General features: G+C 37.7%; 1 protein-coding gene across 1 annotated transcript in view; it reads left to right on the plus strand.

Annotated features, from left to right (window-relative positions):
• Positions 1–24130, plus strand: part of gab2 (GRB2-associated binding protein 2) — a 40909-nt gene that overhangs the window by 4504 nt on the left and 12275 nt on the right. The window contains exon 2 of the mRNA XM_059331880.1: positions 13482–13782. Within this exon, the coding sequence (XP_059187863.1) occupies positions 13482–13782 (301 nt within the window). The remainder of the gene's footprint in view (positions 1–13481; positions 13783–24130) is intronic.

Consider the following 24130-nt stretch of genomic DNA (forward strand, 5'->3'; position numbering starts at 1 on the left):
GGTGATGGTTTCATTTAATGGTGCTCAAAATAAAAAATGAGTCAGACTACAAAAACATAAATCATAAACAGCTGACCAAAACAACTTCTGGGATTAATCCATTTTTATTCGAGACCCCTCTGCTGATGCTGAGATCGTAAAAGATTAGAGTTCAGGAGAGCGTTGTACCAGCGAGACCATAAACACACAGTTAATTTGGCATCGACGAGATGTAGTTTGATAAGATTTTGACTATAACAGCAGAAAAAAAAATGCCCACGGATCACAGATGCAGTGCATGGTTTGTTTCATGTCAAAAGCCTTACACAAATCGTTCCACTGTCTGCACTGTTGATTAGATCCAAACATTAAATCATGTACAGGGATCATGCTACCAGCATGTACATGTGCTAGAAGCTTACAGTCATATGACTGCCATTAGATTGGCCTTCTGGAGCAAATGAGCTTTACAGTAATGCCTTATACAGCAGACGGAGACATAAAAGTGAGAAAGGTACAAAAAGTATTAACAGTAAAAGAAAATACAGTTTTTTAATTATGTTCAAAGTTCTGAATAACAGCGCTGACATTTGAGCTTTCAGTGTGAGATTCTTGCTTCGTAATGTGTGGCCAAAAAAAGGTTGTTGACAGCTATCTAATCTTCCTTTTTAGCATTTATTTACCTAGGGACGGTTCACTTGGCACACTTGATATTTTTGACCGGCGCCCTTGTTTACACTCAAAACAGTTGCTCAGCACAGCTTGTGATGCCCCCCCAGCAGCTCTGTTTGAGCAGCTTCAGCTAAGATGCACCATGATAGAAGATGGTGAGAGCTGACATGCTATGTATGTATGTATGTATGTAGATTACATGGGCAATAACCCTGAAATGTGAAATATCTTGAAATAGGAAGGGGTAGTGTTATTTTTACATGTGTTTCATAAAAGCGGAACCTTATTTGGTGGCTATTTTCTTCCCGGCAACATGTTAATGCTGTTTGTGAAGTAGGACTTTGATGAAACCGGAAGATTGTCTGCTGCTTTGTCATAAATGGAGCACTACGATTTTGAAGTCCATTACACATCAGGGTCGTGATGATCTCGCATAAGTGCCACTCAAAAGGAAGCAGACTACTAATGCCTGTGGAAACAATGTTTTAACAGAATGTAATAGCTACAAAATACTGTACTTGTGATACACTTTTTATCTTTTCATTTTATAACATTTTTTGAGACATCAGAATAAACCAGGGAGGCTTTCAGGGATGCACCTGCTGCATTAAAACTATGTTTGAATGTACTTAAATGTGTGAACAAAGACGTTTGACCAGATGATGAACTAAAAGGTTTATTTTTTATTTAATTTCAACTATTATGGCATTGGCCAAAATTAACATGCAATGTTGAATATCAGCGAGAAGTTTGATAGTGTTTATCCTTTGCAAATGTGTTTTATGCACTTTAAAAAACGGCCTACTATTTGCACTTCCATAACCCTTGAACAATTTGTTCCTGACTGAAGTGGGAGTCACGTTGTGCTTTATTTTAACCAGTCAGGGATACTGTATGAACTGTGGAGGCAGGTTTCATGATGAAATATAATACTAACACTAACGGCTGTAAATATGCTAAAATCAGGGTGAATTAATGTGTTGTCTTTCTGTTTCATGTGAAACACTTGCACAATAGTTTGTAGGAGTTGGAAATTTGTAAGCAAAGTGCCCTTGGGGGTTGTGGTTTAGGTGGTTATATTAGTCAAAATGAAAACAGCTACAAGCACGAACATGTTTCTCTGTGTAATAAATAATTTTGGTTTAGAGAGCAGTGATGAAGTGGAAAAATGTATTTAATTTTGTTTTAATTAGATCCTCTTTCGGCTCGGTTTGCTTCTTTTAGTTTTAGTTCTCTGTACTCTAATATTAACATAGATTTCAGAGAATATTCTTTCCAAGATCCAGACAGTGATGAGTCATTTCAGTTCAGTTGTAGGAATTGAAATTTCCTACAACTGAAGCTCAGATAAGAATAAACTATGAGTAATGTGACTGATGTAAAAATACAGACTTCACTGGAACCCAGTGAGACAAATCGGACTATGTTATCTATGATCAGCTGACAGTGATGCACATCACTCATATCCTGGAGATTCACAGCCCCAAAATGTTTACAGTTTTAGTATGTTTTAGTCTGTTTAACCCTCTGGAGTCTCCAAAAGCTTTAAAGCATGACTTCTTCATCACATCCAGACTAGAAAACAAAGCAGCGTGGAGCCCTATTGTAAATTTACCTCTAAAGTTCTGGCTGTAAGCTCCATGAGGCCAGTTTCAATTTGATGATGATATACCAAGTAAAACTGGAGACAAGGTCAAATATATTTTGTATCAAATGATAGAACTGGATGTAACCCTCTCATATGTTATATTTGCAACCTTTGTTGACATTTGCAACATTTAAATTTTTTTATTGTGCATGATAGTGTTTTGAAAGTAAAAAAAAAGATTCAAAGTCACATTTTATGTTGGACTAAAGGACTAAAAAAGACACAAAATGACCAAAAAAAGACACAAAATGACAAAAAAAGACACAAAAATACCAAAAAGACACAAAATGATTAAAAAAGACACAAAATTGTCAAAATGACTAAAAAAAGACACAAAATGATTAAAAAAGACACCAAATTATCAAAATGACTAAAAAAAGACACAAAATGAGAAGACAGAATGTCCAAAAAAACCCACAGGAGACACAAATGACAAAAAAAGACACAAAATGACCAAAACAGACACAACAACAGACACAAAATTACCAAAAAAGACACGAAAAGACATTAAAAGGATTAAAAAATGGACAAAATAGCCCAAGACTCCATAGGGTCAATGCATGCATCCAATAATAATCTTAACTAATCAATTGGATTGTTTCAGTCATGATAAATGATCAGCTAAATAAACCGTCTGTAAACTGGTTTATTCATTTGGTATCTGCATGTTGCAGAAAATATGAAGTTTCCCAGGATGCAGTGATGTGTATTTGTCTACACACAAAGTGACAGCATGGCAGTTGATACTTTAACTTTAAGGGTGACTTGTGTTACTAAGTACAGAGAGCATTGACTCCAATGTTATTATTGCACACCAGTCTTTCATCATGTTTCATTATGTCACAAGTCACAGAAAAGCATCACCTTTGTCTGCCACCTGCTATGCTAGGTTTTGAGCAAACAAAGATAATCCATGACATTGGGAAATATTGTTTTTTGCAACATGTGGTTACCAAAATAATAGAATAGAATAGAATATCTATATTACAATAAAATTATAATAGAATATAATATCTATGTTATCAGAATGAGAAGCATTTATTGTCATTGCACAGAGTAACAAATACTAGTACAACGAAATTTGCCATCAACCCGTCCAAAACGTATAAACCACACATACAATATGACAGAGGTGAACAGGACAGGAGATTACAATATAATACATTTATAAAAATCACAACAAAGTGTGAACATGGACAAAACAGCTAACAACAAAGGAGACACCTTGCTGTGATGAAGTATTGAGTCTGCAGTATGCTACTTGAATTCCTAAAATTCTATTGAGTTGCCTTTTAATAATAATTTACAAAGTGATCAGTTTAAGTGTTCAGTGTTAAATGTTGATTAAATGCTAATTATTCATTGTACTTTAAAATTGTCTCTTTAGAATATGACTTAATTAATGAGAAATACTTTTGTGATAACGTTTATATCATAATCCATCTCACAAGTTATTAACCCTCTGGAGTCCATCTATTTATTGAAAAAACACATGTTTTATTTACAGTAATAACTTAGTAATAACTAGCCATTTATGTTTCTAGACCATTTTTAAAATGGGAATTTTCTTTCTACAATGAAAACTATTACTATTTTTAATTTACATGCAAATAGACTGTTTTGTAGTTTCATTATTTATTATTTTTCTGCTGTTTTTGTGTGTATAAATGGTTAAAAAAATGGTACACTGTAAGACCTGATTTCATATTGTTCGCAAAGATAAGATCAAACCCTCTATTAAGATTTAATTTTTAATTACTTCCCTATTTTCAAGCAGCATCCTTATATTTTTATGTATGATGTGCTTATGTTGACTCTGCTGTTTTACTTAATGCACAATCCTCCCCTCGTCATGTTATGTTTATGCTTATGTTATGTTGTTTGTTCTTGTGCCCACTGGCACTTATGGGTATGTTACTAAGAAAAAAACGAATAAAAAGTCAATTTAAACATTCTTTTTAAAAAAATGGTACATTTCCATAGCCACCTTTGTCTTTTGTTTGTATTTTCGGTTCCTGGCAGCTTTATACTTTGTCAATTAAAATAAAATGAAAAATCTGGAGCCATGCATGTGGTGTAAGGACAGACTGAAAGATGTTAAACAGAGACAGAAATGAATGCATAGGAAGTTGACAAATTTGAACCAAAATCTCCTGGACTTCAGAGGTTTAAACACTGTAGAGGTGCTATTATGTGCATGTAGACATTATTAAAGAAATCTACTGTACACAATATTTACAAGCACGATCCTAAATGCAACATCAGTGGTCGACTTTAATGCTGCACGTAGACACTGATGTTTGAGCCGGAGCGATGATGTGACAGATTAAGCTGCTGACGTTCGACTTCTCCGAATGTTTCTACTCTGTGGTACTGAAGAGGCCGTGTCAGAGAGTTCCCCTTCTGATTTAATTGTAGTGTTTTATTCACCATCATGCGTCTAAAGCCACCTCGGTAGGAGTCAGAGAGACCAGGAGATGCTCACGACGCGGCCTCCATACACAGACATGTATGAGCTGCAGCAGATGGCAGAGGCAGGGGAAGTAACACAAAGAGTTCTGATTAAAGATAATGCTCCCCGTTAGTCAAACTGTCAGGGCGGGCTCTCGCTAAATAAGCCCAGCCTTTTGCTGATACGGAGACATGGAGAGAGATTACTCATTTTCCTAATGATGGAAGTGTTCAACTGCAAATTGAGGCTGATTATATCCACCGAGAGCTTTTGAGAGGTTGTTTTTCATAGGATGCGCTACAGATTTTGCAGATCATTGCTCCTGTGAAGTGAGTGAATGAGCACTGTAGGTACCAGAAGCAGCATCCCTCTTTATCATCATCACACCTGTAGGATAGAGCTTTCCATCACAGTCATGTGATCACATTGTATGTGGAATCATGTTTCCCATAATATCGTGAAAGCTAAATCACATCTCTACGTGCACTAAATGGGTTTCAAAGCTGATGTCTTGCTTAAATCGAGAATGTGAAATTCTACACACGAGGGGGAACATCACAAGTGTTCCTGCCCTGGTTGTCTTGGCGCTCCGTGGCTAACCTCCCACCTTCTTTATTAACACACAAGAATTTATGGGCCTGTTTGGGTCTTATCTGCGTGTGTTATGTCTTGCAGCTGCCGGCCTTCCAAGGTCAGTGTTTTGACTATTGGGAAACCTGAGCAGTTTGATTTAAAATGCAACAGTGCTTTAATGCATCTGTTGGACTTAAACGCCTGTAGTTTTATACTCCTCGCAATTCTGTTTAACATCTTTCCATGTTTACTTCCCCGGGTACACGGATGGGACCGCGTTGTGTCTGACCCAGGAGCATCTGGATCTCTTCACCACTCTCGACAGATAATGGGCCGGAGCTGCTGAAAATGCAAACTGGTCACACATTGTTGGCACACTGTTGCACTCCTGTTTTGTTTGTAACATGAATTTATTGGAAAAGCTCCAGAAACATGTGTTATAAACTTTGTCTGGGACAGCTGTCTGCTTAACATCTCGCTCAGAGCCGAGATGGGGAGTCCTGTGTAAACTGTAAGAAGAACTTCCCTGTGCTTTCTCGTGTCCATTTGTGGTTTATTTAAGCTCACAGCTGCATAAACTGATGTCACATAGGTAAATACAGAAACATGACACCTATCGGGCAAATAAAAAAGAAGACAAACGTTTATAATATGCAGCTTTCATTAGGGCAGGGGTCTCAAACTCAAATTACCTGGGGGCCGCTGGAGGCAGTATCAAAATAACCAAAAAAGACACAAAATTACAACAAAAAAAAAAGACACAAAATTACCAAAAAAATACACAAAATTACTGAAAAAAAGACACAAAATTACTGAAAAAACACTAAATTACTTAAAAAGACACAAAATTACCAAAAAAATACACAGAATTACCAAAAAACACACAAAAGTATTAAAAAAGACACAAAATTATTTAAAAAAGACACAAAATGATTTAAAAAAAAGACCCAAAATTACCCAAAAAAGTAATTAAAGGGACCTTCCACACACAACACGGTAAAGTGCCATTCATATAAAACTCACATTGAACTTTCATATCAAGGTGGGGGCCACAAAATATCGTCACGAGAGCCGCAATTGGCCCACGGGCCGCGAGTTTGAGACCCCTGCATTAGGGTATAAACAACAGAGCATCTTCATGTCCTGCTTTTTTTGAAGGGAAAGCTTGTAAAGCATTACAGGTGCTATTGTGCTGTGTGAACCTCGATGTTCTTCAACTGTAACTGGATGTCATTCCCCCACTCATATCTGTTCCTGAATGTGGGCTGACGTGTGACCCACTATTGATTAGGACCACATAATCAGGCCTCTGTCATCACTGGCTGCTGCAGCCCGTCCAGCTTTGTCCCTTCTCGCCATGTTAACCAGAATCACAAGTGTTTCGCCATTCACTCGTACAATCACAGCCATTATTGCAGTCCCACCTACTAATTCATGCATTGCTAAGTGGCCCTCACTGCTGTTCTTTTGTTGAGAGGTGTTTCCTGTAGACATGAAATTCTAGCCTTATTCAGGCACCAGAAGGGACATGAAATGAAGTCACCGATGTGCTAAATATTCCTCTTTTGTTATTCTGTAACTTTGAGGAGCTAGGAAACAGCACCCACATAGAATAGACGTGGGATGAGTGCATTACAGGGATTTTTGTGGGAGGCCTATGTCTTCTGTCCTGATTTAGAACCAGTAATCATTCAGGATGAGTGAAATTAAAAGCTGTCTCATGCTAATGTATGAGCAGTTGGTTGTGTATGTAACAAAGTATATAACCTTTCAGAACAAGGCTACAAGGTCCTTTACAAGGGAAGGCCAAGATAAAATATATATTTGCTACAATAGGACTGGTATTAACATTTTTTTCCACAAATTCCTTTTTCATTTTACAGAAGAAGCCACACTAAAGGCTGTTCAAATGTTCAATTTTGTTAATAAAACCAGCTGCAAAATAACTGTCCCAATTTTTTATCATAAAAAGATGAAGGAATATTCATAGAGCTTCCAGATATGTGAAAGCTTAAAGTGAACTTGGGCTGCTGGGAGTCCTTATTGGCTGAAATCGGACACTAAAAATCCCTCCGACCACTTTTCCTCCCCCTCTTAATTGTATCCATGCTCCGTCCCATCCCTCTGAAGCCCACCAGTGGGACCTCTGAGAACACTGATGGGATCCCTCTCACTTCACCTTTTACTATAATTAAGCAGTAATGGCCCAGCACCAGTGCATTTCCATGCAGTATGCTGACGGTGTGTGAGCAGGGCAGGGCTCCTCAGATCAAACGGCAGACATGTTGCCCGAGGCGTCCCACCCGACTGTAGCCAAGCGCTCAGTGTCATAAGAGGTAAATCGCCCTGCCACAACACGAACTTTACAAAAGCTGGAAATAGATGAGAAAATGTACACAAGCGAGGTAGTTACAAGGCTCTGCTGCAGCTCTGCAGCGCCGTGTTTGTGCAGCTGTGTGTTGTGTGTACGGCAGCAGCAGGTAGAGCAGAGGAGGCGCTGTCTCCTCCTCTCCTGCTTTAACAGGAGGAGAGGTAAACACCACTATTCTAACCTTTAACATGGATAACATGCGTGTTTAGTTTGGATGTTTGCTCATGCACATTTAAAAACATGTGGCCTGATGCTTATCAGCCAGCCTTGTTGACACAGCCTACTACTACACACACGACATGTATTGCTCTATTGCTGTAAAAGGCACACCTTGGATAATTGTTTAGGCCACAACCATCTCCAGGTTCATTAGTCTGTGTTACTAGGACAGCAGAGTGATGAGCTGGCTTCAGAGACATGAGGCCCGGCTTGTTTTTACAGGATTGGATTAGATATGTGCAAATATAGTGAATGGTTGCCGTGACTTATCTGCTGTCGCTGTGTATTTATCTCCTAAAATGTGGTATGAAGCCTCGGGGAACTATCAACACATACCAAACAATTGTATCCCCTTTGTATGAAATTGTTTGTTTTCCCACAGTATCATTGTTTTGCAGTCTGCCAAAAATAGAACAAAACATGTCTACTTATCAACATGCAAAGAAACAAAAGCATTTGGCAAGACAAACCAGTTTTGATCCTATTTTTAGAAGTAAACTCACTCAAAAGATTGTTTTGTGCGGTTTTGTTATTAGAGGTTTTCCTTCCCAGGCATCTAAAATAGATGCAGACATGTTGTCCTTTGTACTCCACTGTAGTCTCTCTGTATCTGTAGCTGGCTGCCATCAGCACAGGACAAATGGGACTATGTTGGAACAAGGTAAGATCAAGCCTTTATGGGATGATCGAATAAGACTGAAGGGACTTTCATAGATACGGATGGCTGCTCTTCTTCTTGGAGAGCTTCAATCGCTGGCAGGCAATTTTTTTCAGCCTTGAGTTGAGATCTTTACAATCTAAATATCTGGGCTCTTTAGACTTAAATCTTAAAAAGTTTTCAGAAAGTTCTGTCTTTATTGATTACTCATTAACAGTACCTTTTTATGTTGTGCTTCATCTGGTTATGTTGTCTTTTTCCTGCTCATATTTGACCGTTATTTGACTTTGATCTCATCTACGGAGAGCAGCAGAACGTGATGAACAAATGGGAGTTCCAACTTGTCCTGCTAAAAACAATGATGTATGATATTGTTCGTTTAGGGTGTGTGTAGTTGTTCACATCCCTCAGTGGTTCAGGGGACTGTCCAGTCCAGTTGTTAACAAGGGCAGTGTGTCTCGGCTGAGCCATTTTTTTCTTTCTGAACAGTGATACAGCTTAAACCAAAGCCATGAGGGGGAGGGGAAAGTTGGAGAGCCGGCAGAGTTCAGCCTAGTTTTACAGCTTCAGCCCTCACTTCCCAGCGCTTAGACAGTGATCGATGGGCTTAGACATGCTCTGTAGGACAGGCGGTGGGTGGGTTAGCTCATTTTGTTGTGTCCTCCTCCCCCATGATTTACTTTGCCAGAGAAGTTTGCTCAAATTTGAAAGAGTGCGTGAGAGAGAGGGGAAAAGCTGCACTGCCAGTTAACTTGAAAAGGCTGGTTCGAAACTGAATGCACTTGAGGCTTTTTTTTTTTTTTTTTTGCATGCAAGATTTCTGTGAGGAGCTTAGCAGAAAGTGTGACAAAGGGAAACATTATGCAACCCTCTCATTCAGACCAAGCTGCAAATTAATTTGTTCTTGAATTAGGCAGCAACTGCTTTTCCTGTGGAAAATACTCTTTCTATTTTTAGAAATGATAAGGCCCTCTAAATGAGTTGTCTTTCCTCCGTGGTTGAGAGCTGTGGCTGTCCTGGGTTAATATGCTGTCCACTGCTGAAGGATGCCAGGAATAACCCAGCTGGGTCGCACTGACCTCTTGAAACTGGGCAGTGATCCAGGTCTCAATTAAGTGATGCTCTCTCTTTCCAGAAAAGGCAATAATATTTAAATGGGCTTTGCAAGAGTTATAGCGATTTCTATGTGAATGGTGTAATGGTACTGAATCAAAGAGCTTTGTGGAACTGTGAAGAAAAATGTATGTATGCAGTGCCCTGTGTTTGTCCCTTTGGAAGAGAGTGATGACTAGACTGTCTTAATGAAACAAGGAAGTTCACATGCAAGTGGAATCATTCCAGGGAAACCGTGATGTGTAACCTCCTAATGTTGTTAAAGACTTCTTAGGAATATGTCTCCACACACCCTTTACCGATATAACCCGCATTAGTTATTATGGAGTAAGATAGCTATCACAAAGATGTGTGCATGATTACAACCATTCGTACACAAAATTCTGCTTTCATAGACATGAGTCTAAGAAATTGTTTGGGTTAGGATTGTTTTTATGTGAGTTTATATGAATCTAAAAGCTGTGAGTGCAATTTCTTGTGAGCCAGGGCCGGTTCTAGGAAGCAGATATGAGGGGGCAGTCAGAAATGTGAAGGGGTCATCATGTGTACACATCATGCTCCAGCACTTTTTTTTCTGTGCTTATAGTAATGATGCTTTCTTCATTGGTCTATGTGTCCAACCCCAACCTGGAGAAGTGGATTACACTTTGTCAGGCGTCTACCTTCAGACCTGTCCAGGTGTCCCACCTGAAGACTGAGGCACGCAAATCCCCTGACCACAATAAGGTGGCACTCCCTCAGGGGGAAACTGAAAAATAAGAATAAAATAAATGAATAACATAAAATAAAACATCCTTCAAAAAAATTGTAATGTATAGTAATTTTGTGAGTATATTAAAATGTGCTTTCTCAAATTCAAAATTTTTGATTTGAGTGTAGAGCCGGCCTTGTTGTGAATACAACTCTAACCAACTTTGGCTTTGGGGCATGCACGTTTGGAGGAATCGTAGTTTGATTATTTTCCCCTGTGACCTGCCTGTGACCTAGGTGAGGTCATTTCAACAATTTTCTACTCGTACCCATAAACTTGAATTTGTATTCACAGTGTAGACTTTGTAGTCACAGCTTTTAGATTCATATAAACTCACATAAAAACAATCCTAACCCAAACAATGTCTCAGACTCACGTATATGAAAGCAGAATTTTGTGTACAACTATTTTATTGACATACAAATGTTTAACATTACGAATACGAATGGTTGGAATCATGCACACATCTTTATGATAGCTATCTTACCCCATAAGTTATCATTCATAACAAGGCGTTCACAGTGAGAAATGACCCAGTACTACTGCACTCATCAGATAGCACTGATTAAACCTGTTGAAACTGAGGCTAGTGGAAAGATGCACACAGCAGCCCGGCTCTGCTATCAAAACCATTAAGGTCATACGGTTTCCAGCTTTTATCAGTGTATCAGTCTGACAGAAAATAAAATGAAAAAGTCTTATACCCCAATACTTCAGAGTACTTCAGCTACACAACGAAGATAAGATCACAATCTGCACTTCCTGGGGAAAAAGAGAAAGAAAACATGCTGCTGCTGCCTCTTCTTACCTCCGCTGACTTCTCAGAGGAAAAAAAAACAGAAAAAACTTCCAACACGTCACAGTAGCACGTCAGTGTAAGGAATGATTTAATGTCAAAATGCTATGTGTGAGGCATTGTGTTACATTAACGTGACTGAACACCACTTTCTCACAACTTTTTAATATTTTCTTCAATATTTTATTATAAGCTTCTTAAAGCAACAGTGTCTTTTTGATAGGGTTGGGCAATATAGAATTGACACTAAAATCCTGATTCCAAAAAACTTGGGACATTGTCCACAATGTAAATAAAAAAGAATGCAATAATTTGCTTATCCTTTCTGACATATATTCAATTGAAAACTGTACAAACATAATATAGGTAATGTTAAAATTGATAAACTTTTGTTTTTTGTAAATGTACCCTTTGAAATCTAAATCGAATGCATTCTGTTTTTATTTACGCTTTACACAGCGTTCCAACTTTTATAGAATTTTTTGGAAATAAATATTGAATGGTTGGCTACACTATTGTCACATAATATTTACACAATGGAATTTATATATATATATATATATATATATATATATATAAACATAAGGCAAAAAAAATAGCTGGTAAGTTCAGAAAATTGCATCACCTTTCTGTAATTCAGCCTTTAAAACCAGGAAAAGACATATTATAAGAATTTGATATTTCATGAATTAGTTGTAGCCCTATAAATTATTGTTGGTATTATTATAGGGACAAATGGTTGGGCAGCAGCCTTTACCTTACTATTTTTTTAGGCGAAAACCTGCACTTTTATGTTTAAACACAATGAAAGAGAATTTTTTTTAAAAGAATCCCTGTAGTTAGCATTACCAGTGATAACTTGGAAAAAAAGAAGTGTGTCATCTCATGGCCCGCACACTCATTTATTGATGTAATGGATGCAGAAACAGCACAGCAATGACCACAGAGCTGAAAGCAGATTACAGCCTAATATAAAATCACAGTTGTAGCATTAATGATGGCTCTGTTCTGTGCGTCCGTGAGTGCGTGTGTGTCCCAATGTCCCAGTAAGGCATGACAGTGTGACAGACAGCCAGTATGCACAATAACAGCACAGTGAAACCGAAGCAGCTGATTCAGCCATCGTTAATTTGCTCGTGAAATGCCTCTCAGAGGTAATAGCCTTTAAGAACATTGTGCATGCATATTTCCAGAGAAGATTAGGAATGCCTCTGTGGAAAGCAGAAAGATGCAGTGCGGCTCTCTTTCTGTTTGTCTGCATGGTGTCAGTGTGGCTTGAGGCTGGTGTGGGGCAGTTAGCCTTGCAGCAGTGTCTGTGTTGATGGAGAGAGAGGGGGCCTGCAGGATCCTGTGTGTCAGCAGCCTGCATGTGAGAGACATTGCCTGGCGGAAGTGCATCACTGGCAGATGTCCAAAAAACCCCTTCGCCCCCCCTTTACTCCCCCTTTCCCTTCCTGGTCTATCTTCCTCTTTTGTCTCTGAGCAGAGAGAACACAGAGGCCCTTTAAGACAGCCACTGGGAAAACGTATGGAGGCCACTGTTCTTCCTTTATGCTTTTCCAGTTGACAAATACAACAATGGTGTCGTTGGTGTGAAATGTTACATTGTAGGTTTCTTGCTCTTGCATCATAACTGCTCGCATTGTTGGAGCGTGTACTTCTGCTGCCCTCCGTGTGATTATTACACAGGGTGTTTATTTACACTGTCAGAGGAATATCCAGCTCCAGTGACATGATCATACGCAGATGTGTGTCCATTTTGATTGGAGCAAAGCAGCGTCATTCAGCAGTTCTTGAAGCAGGAGGAGCCTGCAGTCTTGCTATGAAGTTGTGATGGAGGGATATCGGCACAGGAAATACGTTGGGAGGGAGTAAACACCTGCTGCCCCCCCCCCCCCCCCCCCCCCCCCCTCCCTACCGCCTCCAACATACACACAAACCACACAAAACCACATGCATGCTAAGCACAGTAACCTGCTCAAGTAAGCAGTCTTTAGTTTCTCTGCAGTCTGTTTGATCAACAATAAACATCAAAACCGAAGTCCAGCTGTATTTCTGCAAATTCTGCTGCAAATTCAGCATCCGAATAGTAAAAAACTGAATCTGTACAACTGGTGAGCATTTTAAAAGCAGATGAAAAATGAGTTAAAATTTAAAACAAAAAGAAATAATTCTCCATCAGCACACATGATTTTGCTGTAGTGTTTTCCTCTCGTCTATTGAAGTCACCTTTTAATCTCATTTCCCAGGCATGGAAGAAACGCTGGTTTATACTTCGCAGCGGCCGCATGAGTGGTGACCCCGATGTTCTTGAGTACTACAAGAACGACCACTCCAAGAAACCCATCCGAGTCATCGACCTGCACTGCTGCGAACAGGTGGACGCTGGCCTGACCTTTAAGAGGAAGGAGTTCCAGGACAGCTTTGTGTTTGACATCAAGACCTCAGACCGCACTTTTTATCTTGTAGCCGAGACTGAGGAGGAGATGAACAAGTGGGTCCGCTCCATCTGCCAGCTGTGTGGGTTCAACCAGTCAGACGACAACCACGGTAGGAAGCTGTTCTATCCCTCTGCTGCTGTTTCTGTTTATCTCTCCATCATCTTGCTTTTACCACAGTATTGGTAGTTTTGTCATTTCAAATGAACTGATATAGTAATGAAAAAACTGGAGACAAGGTCAAATATATTTAGTATAATATGATAGAACTGGATGTAACCCTCTTATATGTTATATTTGACACCTTTGTTCACATTTGCAACATTTAAAATTCTTTATTGAGCATGATAGTATTTTGGAAGTTTAAAAAAGATTAAAAATCACATTTTATGTTGGACTACAGGACTAAAAAAGACACAAAATGACTAAAAAAAGACACAAGATGATCAGAAAAAAGACACAAAAAGACACAAAATGACTAAAGAAAGACACAAAATAGCTAAAAAAAGACACAAAACAACCAAAAAAGACATGAAAAGACATGAAGAGGATTCAAAAAAAGACAAAATAGTCCAAGACTCCATAGAGTTAATGCCTGGTACAACTAATGCTACATTTGTTTGGACAAATAAAATGATAACAACAAAAATAGCTCATCAGAGTTTAATTTAAGAGCTGATATCTAGACATTTTCCATGGCTTTCTTGATAATGGTTTTGGTTATTATCAATACAATATAAACTCTTATGAGCTATTTTTGTTGTAAATATATTTGTCCAAACAAATAAGCTTTAGTTGTACCAGGCTTTAAAACGAACAAATGCAATGAAGAAAACAAGGGTGGTCTAATGATTTTTTTCCTAAACACAAATAAACAATTAACTGGTACTGAAGAAAATCATGCTTACACACCATGATACTTAAATGAGTCAATTTATGGTTTCGTCGATCAACAGAAAACAAGTAACAAAATTGATAATAGAATAATTATTCTAGTCATTTCTCAAGCAAAACCTGCCCAATACTTGCTTGCTTTGCTTCTCCATTATGGATTATTATTTGCTTTGTTTTAAATAATTTTAAGTTGAATACCTATGGATTATGGACTGTTTTTTTGGACTATATTTAATGATATTCATTTTTTTGGGAAATAGTGTTTGAATTTTTCACAACTACCTGACATTTTGGAGACATGATGTGCAGTATAATATCTTCAGTATATACAGTATAATATGCATAAACTGAATCTTTGCTCAATCAATAGAATGTGTTTGTGTGTTTAAGGGTGCCGTACAAAACTGTATAACCAGTACAGAACAAAATCCAATAACTCTTCCCTTTTAATGCGTCTGAGTCTTCTTGTGTTATTTGGAACAGATTGCATCTTCGTTTTCTCAAAAAATCAGCAGCAGAGGTCCAGCCACATGATATCATTGGCAATTGTGTTTTTTCCCTCTTTGTTATTTGAGAGAGTAGAATAGGAACATCCCTGCCAAATAAATGGACACAGTGTCTGGGAGCGTTATTGATTTTTCTCTTCATTTGTTTTGTTAAAGAAAGGGTCTGATCTCTGCCTCTTGTATTCAGGATGATGAAAATATTCTTGTTCTTGATATGAGCCATTTTTAAAAAAGTTAGCAGCAGATACAGAGGCTCAGTTTTGTGTTCTGTCATAGATAATTTGTGTATGAGAATGGCTTGTTTCACTCTGGGCTACTAATAATAAAAACATTAATCCACTAGTGGCAACATAAAGCATGTTGGATTAAAGTGTCTATCAGACAAGACATGCTAATGATAACATTTTTTATGCAGTCTTGTTCTTATGTAAAACGGCTTCTGTCTGGGGCAGAGAAGAGCAGGGCTTCGATGCTTCGATTTGCCTTAATTACCTGATTTAGACTCTGTTATCATCTCTTGCTATTAAAATCAAGTTCACTGCATGTACAGTACGAGGTGATGACTCAAAATGAAATATACAAATATTCGTCTTAAGTCTTCCCATTTTAAGCTGCACTAAGTGACCCAGTATGTGGTTACATGATCACAGACCTCATATTATAGTGTTGTGAATAGATAGTTGTGTTCTTACTGTTATTTAAGCTTTGAGATTTCTGAGGTTTGAGTGGTTGTAGCATCATTACATCTCTCTGTCATGCAGGAGAAATTGACCACATTTTGTTTCATGAGAGGTTTTGAAAGATACGCTCCTCTAATATTCTTCCTACCCATCCAGATTGCACTCATGATGTTGTTTTCCCGCCATCTGGCAGCTGGTGGACGTTAATCTTTGTGCACATGGTTGATCATCTGTAACATGCAATATGTCCAGGTGTGGATAAAAACAGCTGTGTGATAATGCTCGCATCAGGAAGGGTTCCCCCTGGTCCAAGTTCAATAATTAGCGAGGGCCTGTTATGAATCTCAAACTGAAGGCAGCGGGGTGTGGCTGGGAGCTCGGGTTGGGGGAGTGAGAGAGTTTACGTCATGGCAGCTGCATTAGTGATTGCAGCCCCTTTAGTATAAACATCACATCAGGCTTTTTTGCTCATGTAACTCTGTTTTCACTAAAGTTTGTAGTTCCTGTTTCTGAGAAGAAGTTTATCCCAAACTGTTGGCACTCTGTTTTCATCCAAATTCATTTTTCATGCTGTATTTTAGTAGGTGGTGAATTAGTTGGAAGTGGAATTTAGAATTTATTACAGCCCCTCTTTGTGCAAGCTTATTCTCTGAAAAACCACTTGCAGCTTATTCCAAGCAAAATCATGAGTCTCTGCATTATTTGTGCCAGAGGGATATAATCTTCATAGAACGCCTGACTGATTTCGACAAGCATTACAAACCAAAACTAACACCTTTTTCAAGTGTTTCAATGCTTCAGACAGGCGTGCAATTCTTATGCAACTTCCCCTTGTTCTTTTATCAATCACTATCTAAAGATGCTTAAGAATAGTTGTGGTTTTTAGTTCCCTATTACATTGTTACTGCTGACCATGCACGCAAATGGGGGGGATGTACATTGTACATGTACATTGCAGTATACATAGAGAGTCTGGCGGCTAATGGTGTGTTCAAGATCTACACGAATGTCAGAATTTTCGACATTGATCAGCGCTCCAAATTCCAACTTTCAAGTTCTGACTTTGAGTGTAAGTTAAACACACCGTACGGCATTACAGTAAGAACGTGTTAGACCCGCCTTCAAAATAAATACAAACACATGTAGCTTTCAAAATAAGAGTACATGGATGTGTTAGCAGAATCCACCACATAATTTACAAGAAGACTGTCAAAATAAGATGTCTAAAACATAGAAGAACACTTATTCTCCATCCATCCATCCATCCATCCATTTTCTTCCGCTTATCCGGGGCCGGTTCTCCTTATAATATCCACAATAATTCTCTAAAATATGCAATGATTAAGATTGAATAGTGGCATTAGAATGTGCGAGAGGCACCAAATTTAGGCTTTTAGGACAAAAATTTTCTCCAGGGGAGTATGCCACCCGGACTTAGAGTAGAAAAAAAGTTGCTTTGTTTCGGTCCCCCCATCACAGTCTCAAAAAATCTTGTGGGAAACACTGGTTCTAAAGGCTTGACAGACTGGACAGACAAGAAATTGCCCTGCAGTATGTTCAGGGTGATGAAAGGAGGAGAGAAGTTTTTGGTCCTTCATTGAGTCGGCTTCAAGTCAAACTTCCATTTATTTATGTTAATATGTTGGTTGTTGTTAACACTACAGTTTATTTAAAAATGTTTAAATAAAACTTATTTGGGTTAAGGCATGGAGTGGAAAAATAACTAATTGAGTTGAAATAATTTGCTGACAGCTTCGTCCCCCCCAGGTCAAAAATCCCATCTGCGCCCCTGCTGCTGACTTAAGTTTTGGGAAAAGCAAAGAAATGTCTTTGGAGAAGCAGCCGTGGATCTTGAGGTGGTTGCTAAGACACTTGGAGTTGACCCACTCCTGCTCTGTAATGATAGACTCCTAAGGTGACTGTGTTTATTCACTGAGGCTTCTTCTCGCTGGCTGTTTCATTTTCTTAAAGAGAAACACAAACATATCTTAAAATCATTCCACACAGCAAGCACCGTCAGCAGGTCAGTGTTTTTTCCAAGGAACAAGTTGTTGACTTTATGCAGATCCGTCCCTTTCTACCTCTGAATAACTCCTGCCTGCTTCCTTATGAGGTATCACATTACTGTCACTGTGGTGCTGCTCTTCTGGACTCTTTTTATCAACACCGGTCGAGTGTCGAGCTAGCCAGTGTGTTCTGGGTACTTTCTGAAAATGATTAAGCCTGTTTGGCCGGAACTACCTGTTATATAATAATGCAAAAACCCTGCGAAAGTCAGGTTTCTTTTATGTATGTAACCCCAAACCACAAATTCGTTTTTTTGATAAATACTTCAGAAATTAAGGTACCAACAGAGGTAATTTACTAATAATTATAAATTTTAAAATATGTGTTTTATTGCTAAATTAGTTGAGGGATAAGTTGCTTTACTTGTTTCCATCAGTTTTCTAAGGATCCACTAATCGTGCATCTAATAATTTCAGATCTACCTGTGGGTGTGTTGTCCAAAATTAATGAATTAAAGCAGTGTTTATTAGCAGTTTGGTGATGATATACCAAGTAAATTGGAGACAAGGTCAGATATATTTAGTAGAAATAATAACCCTCTTATATGTTATATTTGACACCTTTGTTCACATTTGCAACATTTAAAATTCTTTATAGAGCATGATAGTGTTTTGGAAGTTTAAAAAAGATTCAATATCACATTTTATGTTGGACTAAAGGACTAAAAAAGACACAAAATGACTAAAAAAAGACACAAAATGACCAAAAAGACACAAAATGACCATAAAAACACAAAATGACCAAAAAAAGACACAAAATGACCAAAAAAGACACAAAAAGACACGGAATGACCAAAAAAAGACACAAAATGACCAAAAAAAGGACACAAAATGACTAAAAAAAGACCCAAAACGACCAAAAAAGACACAAAATGAAAAGACAGAATGACCAAAAAAAACAGAGTTGTCCAAAATGAATGTATTAAAGCAGTGTTTATTTGTGAGAGAGAAGGGGGAAAAACGAAAGCTCCCTGGTTACTGTAGTCGCATAGCAACAAATTTGACAACATAGTTTTGCCATGTGAAAAATCTGAAAAATAAATAGGATATGTAAGAGGATGGCACTCCCTGTCTGCATCAGTATTCCTCCTGCAACATCTTTGATCTTGATCTTTGAGCCTGTGAACACGTAGAGCTCGTGGATCTGAGCCACGGATTCACACCATTAACACATTCACTGTTGTCTAACACGCTGAGCTTTTATCTATTCATGCAGTATCTTGTACTTGTGGATTATGTGATTATAGTTTTATGAAGTGACTCAGATATGTGAACGGTCATTAGATCAAACAGATGATAACTGTTCAAACATTTATTTTTAGCATTAGTGATATTTTGTGGGTTTTCCTCCTGGCAGACAGCTGCAGATCTGAGCCAGTGTGTCATCGTCGAACAAACTGGGAATTCCCTCTCTTAAAGAAAACAAACCCTGGTGGAAAAATGAAAATCTGAGAAGTTGGTTCCTCTTATGCAAAGAAACAAACTGAGGGGCGCAAACAGAAAAAACAGTCATGCCAGCTTATGCAGATAGCATGTTTGTTTTCATAAAGAGCCAGACAGAATGTGATATAACCAGACAACATCAGCCTGTGTGTCTGAAATTCATATTGATTGCACTTTGCAGCCATAATGTTTCATGCTGTACACAGTGTCATATTTGTTGTTGTAATACAGCTGCAGTGCCAACTGGAAGTCTGGAATTATTGTAGAGAGATTAACCAGGTTTAGCGAGACAATGGTAAGTCTTAAGGAGTCGGAGTGTTTGTGTCTCTCAGAGGATTTTGTTGAGACTTTGGCTGCATATCAGCACCTTGATCTGAACTCACCTTTTGTCAGTCAGAGGTGGCCTCTGCTGTAAGTAGTGAGCTGCCTCTCGGGGCTGTCAGGAAGGTTGGTCAAGGGCAGCACATGACAGCAGCTCCTTGTTACACAACTTGAAAAAGAAACTTTCTCTCTCTTTCTGTCTTTTCTTTCATATTATGTGTCACCCTGTTTCTCTCTCACACAATATTAGGCACACAATGTCTGTACACACACACACTGCAAGAAACATGCAGCTTACCAAGTATTTTATTCTTATATCAAGCAATAGTATCTTAATTATATTGTTTTTAGTATAATGTACCTACTGACCATAGCTGTATGTGCTTATTTAATTATTATTATTATTATTATGTGCTTATGTAATTATCTCATTGTGTAAAGATTTCTTTTTAGGATTGACATTGTGAGCTTTTTCATGCTTTTTCAAGCTGTTCAACTGTTGAATATGGTGAGTTTTTACCTAGAATATTGGTTCCAGTTGAGAGTTCTCGCTGCATGTAGGTTGAATGCTATTTCAAAAGCATTTCCTACCACCAAAACGTCCTAGTGTCAAGTATTGCTGACTTATTTTAATGTTACTACAGTTGGGCTTTTCAAACCAATATTGCTCAAAATAAATATATTTGGACTTATTTCAAGACCTCATTGGTTTTTCCAGTACCCAGATATTTTTACTTTATACTTTTTACTTTATAAGAATTCTTACAAAGAAAAATTTACTTACTGCACTGGCAGATAATTTTACTTGTTTCATGCATGTATTTGCTTAATTCTAGTTATTTATTTCTTATTTTTTGTCAGTTGGTTATTGCAGTGCAGGTCCTAGAGTTATGGATGACATTTTAAACCCTCTGGAGTCACCAAAAGCATCAAAGCATTACTTTTTCATGACATCCAGACGTAAAAACAAAGCAGCATGGAGCCCTACCATAAATTTACCTCTAAAGAACTGGCTTGAAACTCCATGAGGCCAGTTTCAGTTTGATGATGATATACCAAGTAAAACTGGAGACAAGGTCAAATATATTTTGTATAAAAATATAGAACCTTTTGTTCACGTTTGCAACATTTCCAATTCTTCATTGAACATTATAGTGTTTTGGTAGGGGGGAAAAAAGATTCAAAATCACATTTTATGCTGTTTTTTCTTTGTTTCTTTTAGGCTCAAAACGTTGATCCAGTAAGTCAGGATGAAAAAATAATTATCAGGTCATATAGGTGAGGTTGTGCTGGGAAAAAAAGACCAACATGGTGTATACAAGTGGTGTACCAGGCAGGATGAAAGGGATTAAAAATGGACAAAATAGCCCAAGACTCCATAGTTAAGATATTTGCCTTCAAAACATTTGAAGTAAGACATTTTCTTTATTACCTGTGTCTTTTTATCTACTGCTGATTTTAACGTGTCTGATTTTTTTCTTAGTCTTTTGTTTATTTTGTTTCTGGTTTGTTTAGCACTTTGAGATTTGTTTATCAAAAGTGCTTTACAAATAAAATGTATTATTATTATTATTATTATTATTATTATTATTATTATTATTATTATTATTATTATTATTATTATTATTGTTATTAATAATAATAATCAATATTATTGAAAGTATCTTTGCAGAAGTTCCACTAATCTCTACATATAATCCTGTGAAAAGGTTTCAAACTGAGGTCTGTAGATTATCCAAAGTGAATGTTTTTGAAAAGTAATTTTTAATGCTTTGAGCAGCACAAATTCCATTCAACAATACAATTCAATTAAAACCACCTGCATGCTTATTACAAGTGCAGTAGAAAATGTTTTGAAATTGTGGTGAACTAGGGGAAAGAAGAATTGTCTACTTTTAATTATAAGCAGATCTTTTTGTCTCAATTCAAGGAACAACAAAGCAGACCCGTTTTGTACAGCATATTTACTTACATGCACATAGAGTACATACAAACATATCCACTCTGTCTCCTTTGGTTTCTCACTCTCTATACATGCACTCCTGCCTTCTCCCCTCCCAAAGTGCCCTTCGTGCGCATTGATTTTTTGTTGAAATAATGAGACTCCATGGCACTGGAAGGTCAGGTTTCTGCTGCCACTGAGCTGTCTGAGGTCGGTTTGCTGTTGCTGCCACTGCTGTGCATCCCACAGCAGCACTGGCAGCATCTGAAACATGGTTGGAGATCAGAGACTTGTGAATACATTGTGCACACAGAGTCAGTAAAAGTAAAGAAATCTTACAGAATGTAGATGTTCCTAGATGTGTGAAACATTAGTGATACATTTTGATTCTAAAAGCAAAATTAAAAATCATTGGTACTAGGGCTGGGCGATATGGACGAAAAGTCATATCCCGATATATTTAGGCTGAATATCGATATACGATATATATTCCGATATTTTCATCACAAAGTGAGAGCGAATGTTCAGTCAAAGTCAAAGTCAAAAATGACATGTCACAAGTAGTTTTATTGGAACCGTTTATTTAAGTGAACATAAATACTGTATAACAATAGGAGAACCTTTTTTTAAATCAAAGCTCCATAAAGTGCACATTTGAATAAAAAAATATCTTAAATAAAAATAGCTTATGAAATGAAATAGGCCAATCTTTTTCTGAACTAATAATATTTATATAACAAAAGAATAATCAACATTACAAAATGACTAAATATGACAAACCCTAGTAAGGGCAGCATTTATATATAAAGAAAGAAAACAAATTTGAACTATATCGATATATCTTGTATATCGATATATCGCCCAGCCCTACTTGGAACACAACAGCTGAATGGAGTGATGCGACTATATTTTGTTCCTGTCACTTGTTTGGTTTTGGACAAATGCTGACAACCAAAAGAAAGAGTTTTCAAGAGAAATTGGACAGTTATTATAGAACGTCGGACACATGAGCAGAATTCCATGTTTTTCCAACTCTCACAATCTGTTAATGGCGTTGGCGCTGTTGTTATCAGATGCTGATGGCTGGGTGTGTGGCGTGTGTCTGCACCAAGAGAGACCAACCCCCGAGCACAATCTAATGAATGGAACATCATCTCGTCAATCATGGGCTTTGTTCTGCTCTCTCCCAGCTGTTTGAACTCTGAGACGAGGATAATCTCAACTAAGGGATGGGGTTTTTACTTGTCAGCAGTCCTCTTCTTTTTTTTTTTTTTTGCCTTTTTTGTTCCCTCTTTTGCGTGACGGCTCCCACTCTGTTTTGTTTTCCTCCTCTTCATTTTGTCATTCCCCTGGCTATCCTTTAGGAAAAAAAACAAAAAGTCCGTATTGTTTTTCAGTTAAACTGTTGCCCTTAAGATGGTGAGAAATGGAAAGAAAGAATAACTACTAAATCAGCATTTCCAACAGCAGCCTCAGCAGTTTTTGTCAAATAGGCATTGAAAAGAGATTAGATTTATTCAAAAGGGTTTTACAGTAAAGCCCCTGTGTAAAGCCAGATTGATGATTTGTTGACTGCAGATGTAAATCTCAGTATGACTTAAAAATGTGTTAATCAGCGTCATCTTGACCTCGCCGTCTCATTGATGTCGCCAGTTTCCAAGATTATATAAATGTTACTATTGAGGAAATATTGTAATCTACACCAAACTTCCCCATTTGGTCATTCTTACATAAGAAAGGCTGAGAGTTGTAAACTCTGTGAGACAATGATTAAAGAGGAACTTACATAAAAGATAGCAAAGTTGTGGTTGTTGTTTGTTTTTCTCTTTAGCAGCAGCTGTATCTGAGAAATGTCAGTTAAACTGTGACTGGTGTTGGCAACACATAAACCTCCCCTTGACGTGAAAGGAATTTGACTCAATGCGACAAACCAAAAGCATCCAAGCAGTTGTGTAATGTAGAGAGAAAGATACTGGGCTAATTCTTTGAAGTTCATGTAACAGTTATGAGTGTGTTGCTGAATCAAATCACATAAAATGCACTTCAGCCTTTGGTTTACAGCATGGGTCTCAAACTCAAACTACCTCGGGGCCGCTGGAGCCACTATCAAAATGACCAAAAAAAGACACAAAATTACAACAACAAAAAAAGACACAAAATGACAGAAAAAAATAAATTACTTAAAAAAGACACAAAATGACCCAAAAATACACAAACTTACAAAAGAAAGACACAAAATTATTAGAAAAAAGACACAAAATTACCAAATAAAGACACACAATTACTAAAAAAAGACAAAATTACTTAAAAAAGACAAAATTACTTAAAAAAGACACAAAATTATTTTTAAAAAGACACAAAATTACCCAAAAAAGTACACAAAATTACATTACATAACATTTCCACTTCTTCCGGTAACGGCCTTTCTTTTTGTTAACGTCGTCATAGAAACAGGTGAAACAAAGCTCCAGCTAGCGCAATAAAGTGCCATTCATATGAAACTCACATAAAACTTTCATATCAAGGTGGGGGCCACAAAATATCGTCACGAGGGCCGCAATTGGCCCACGGGCCGTGAGTTTGAGACCCCTGCTGTAGAGGATTTTGT

This window comes from Centropristis striata, chromosome 4, assembly GCF_030273125.1.
Source record: "Centropristis striata isolate RG_2023a ecotype Rhode Island chromosome 4, C.striata_1.0, whole genome shotgun sequence".
NCBI lineage: Eukaryota > Metazoa > Chordata > Actinopteri > Perciformes > Serranidae > Centropristis > Centropristis striata.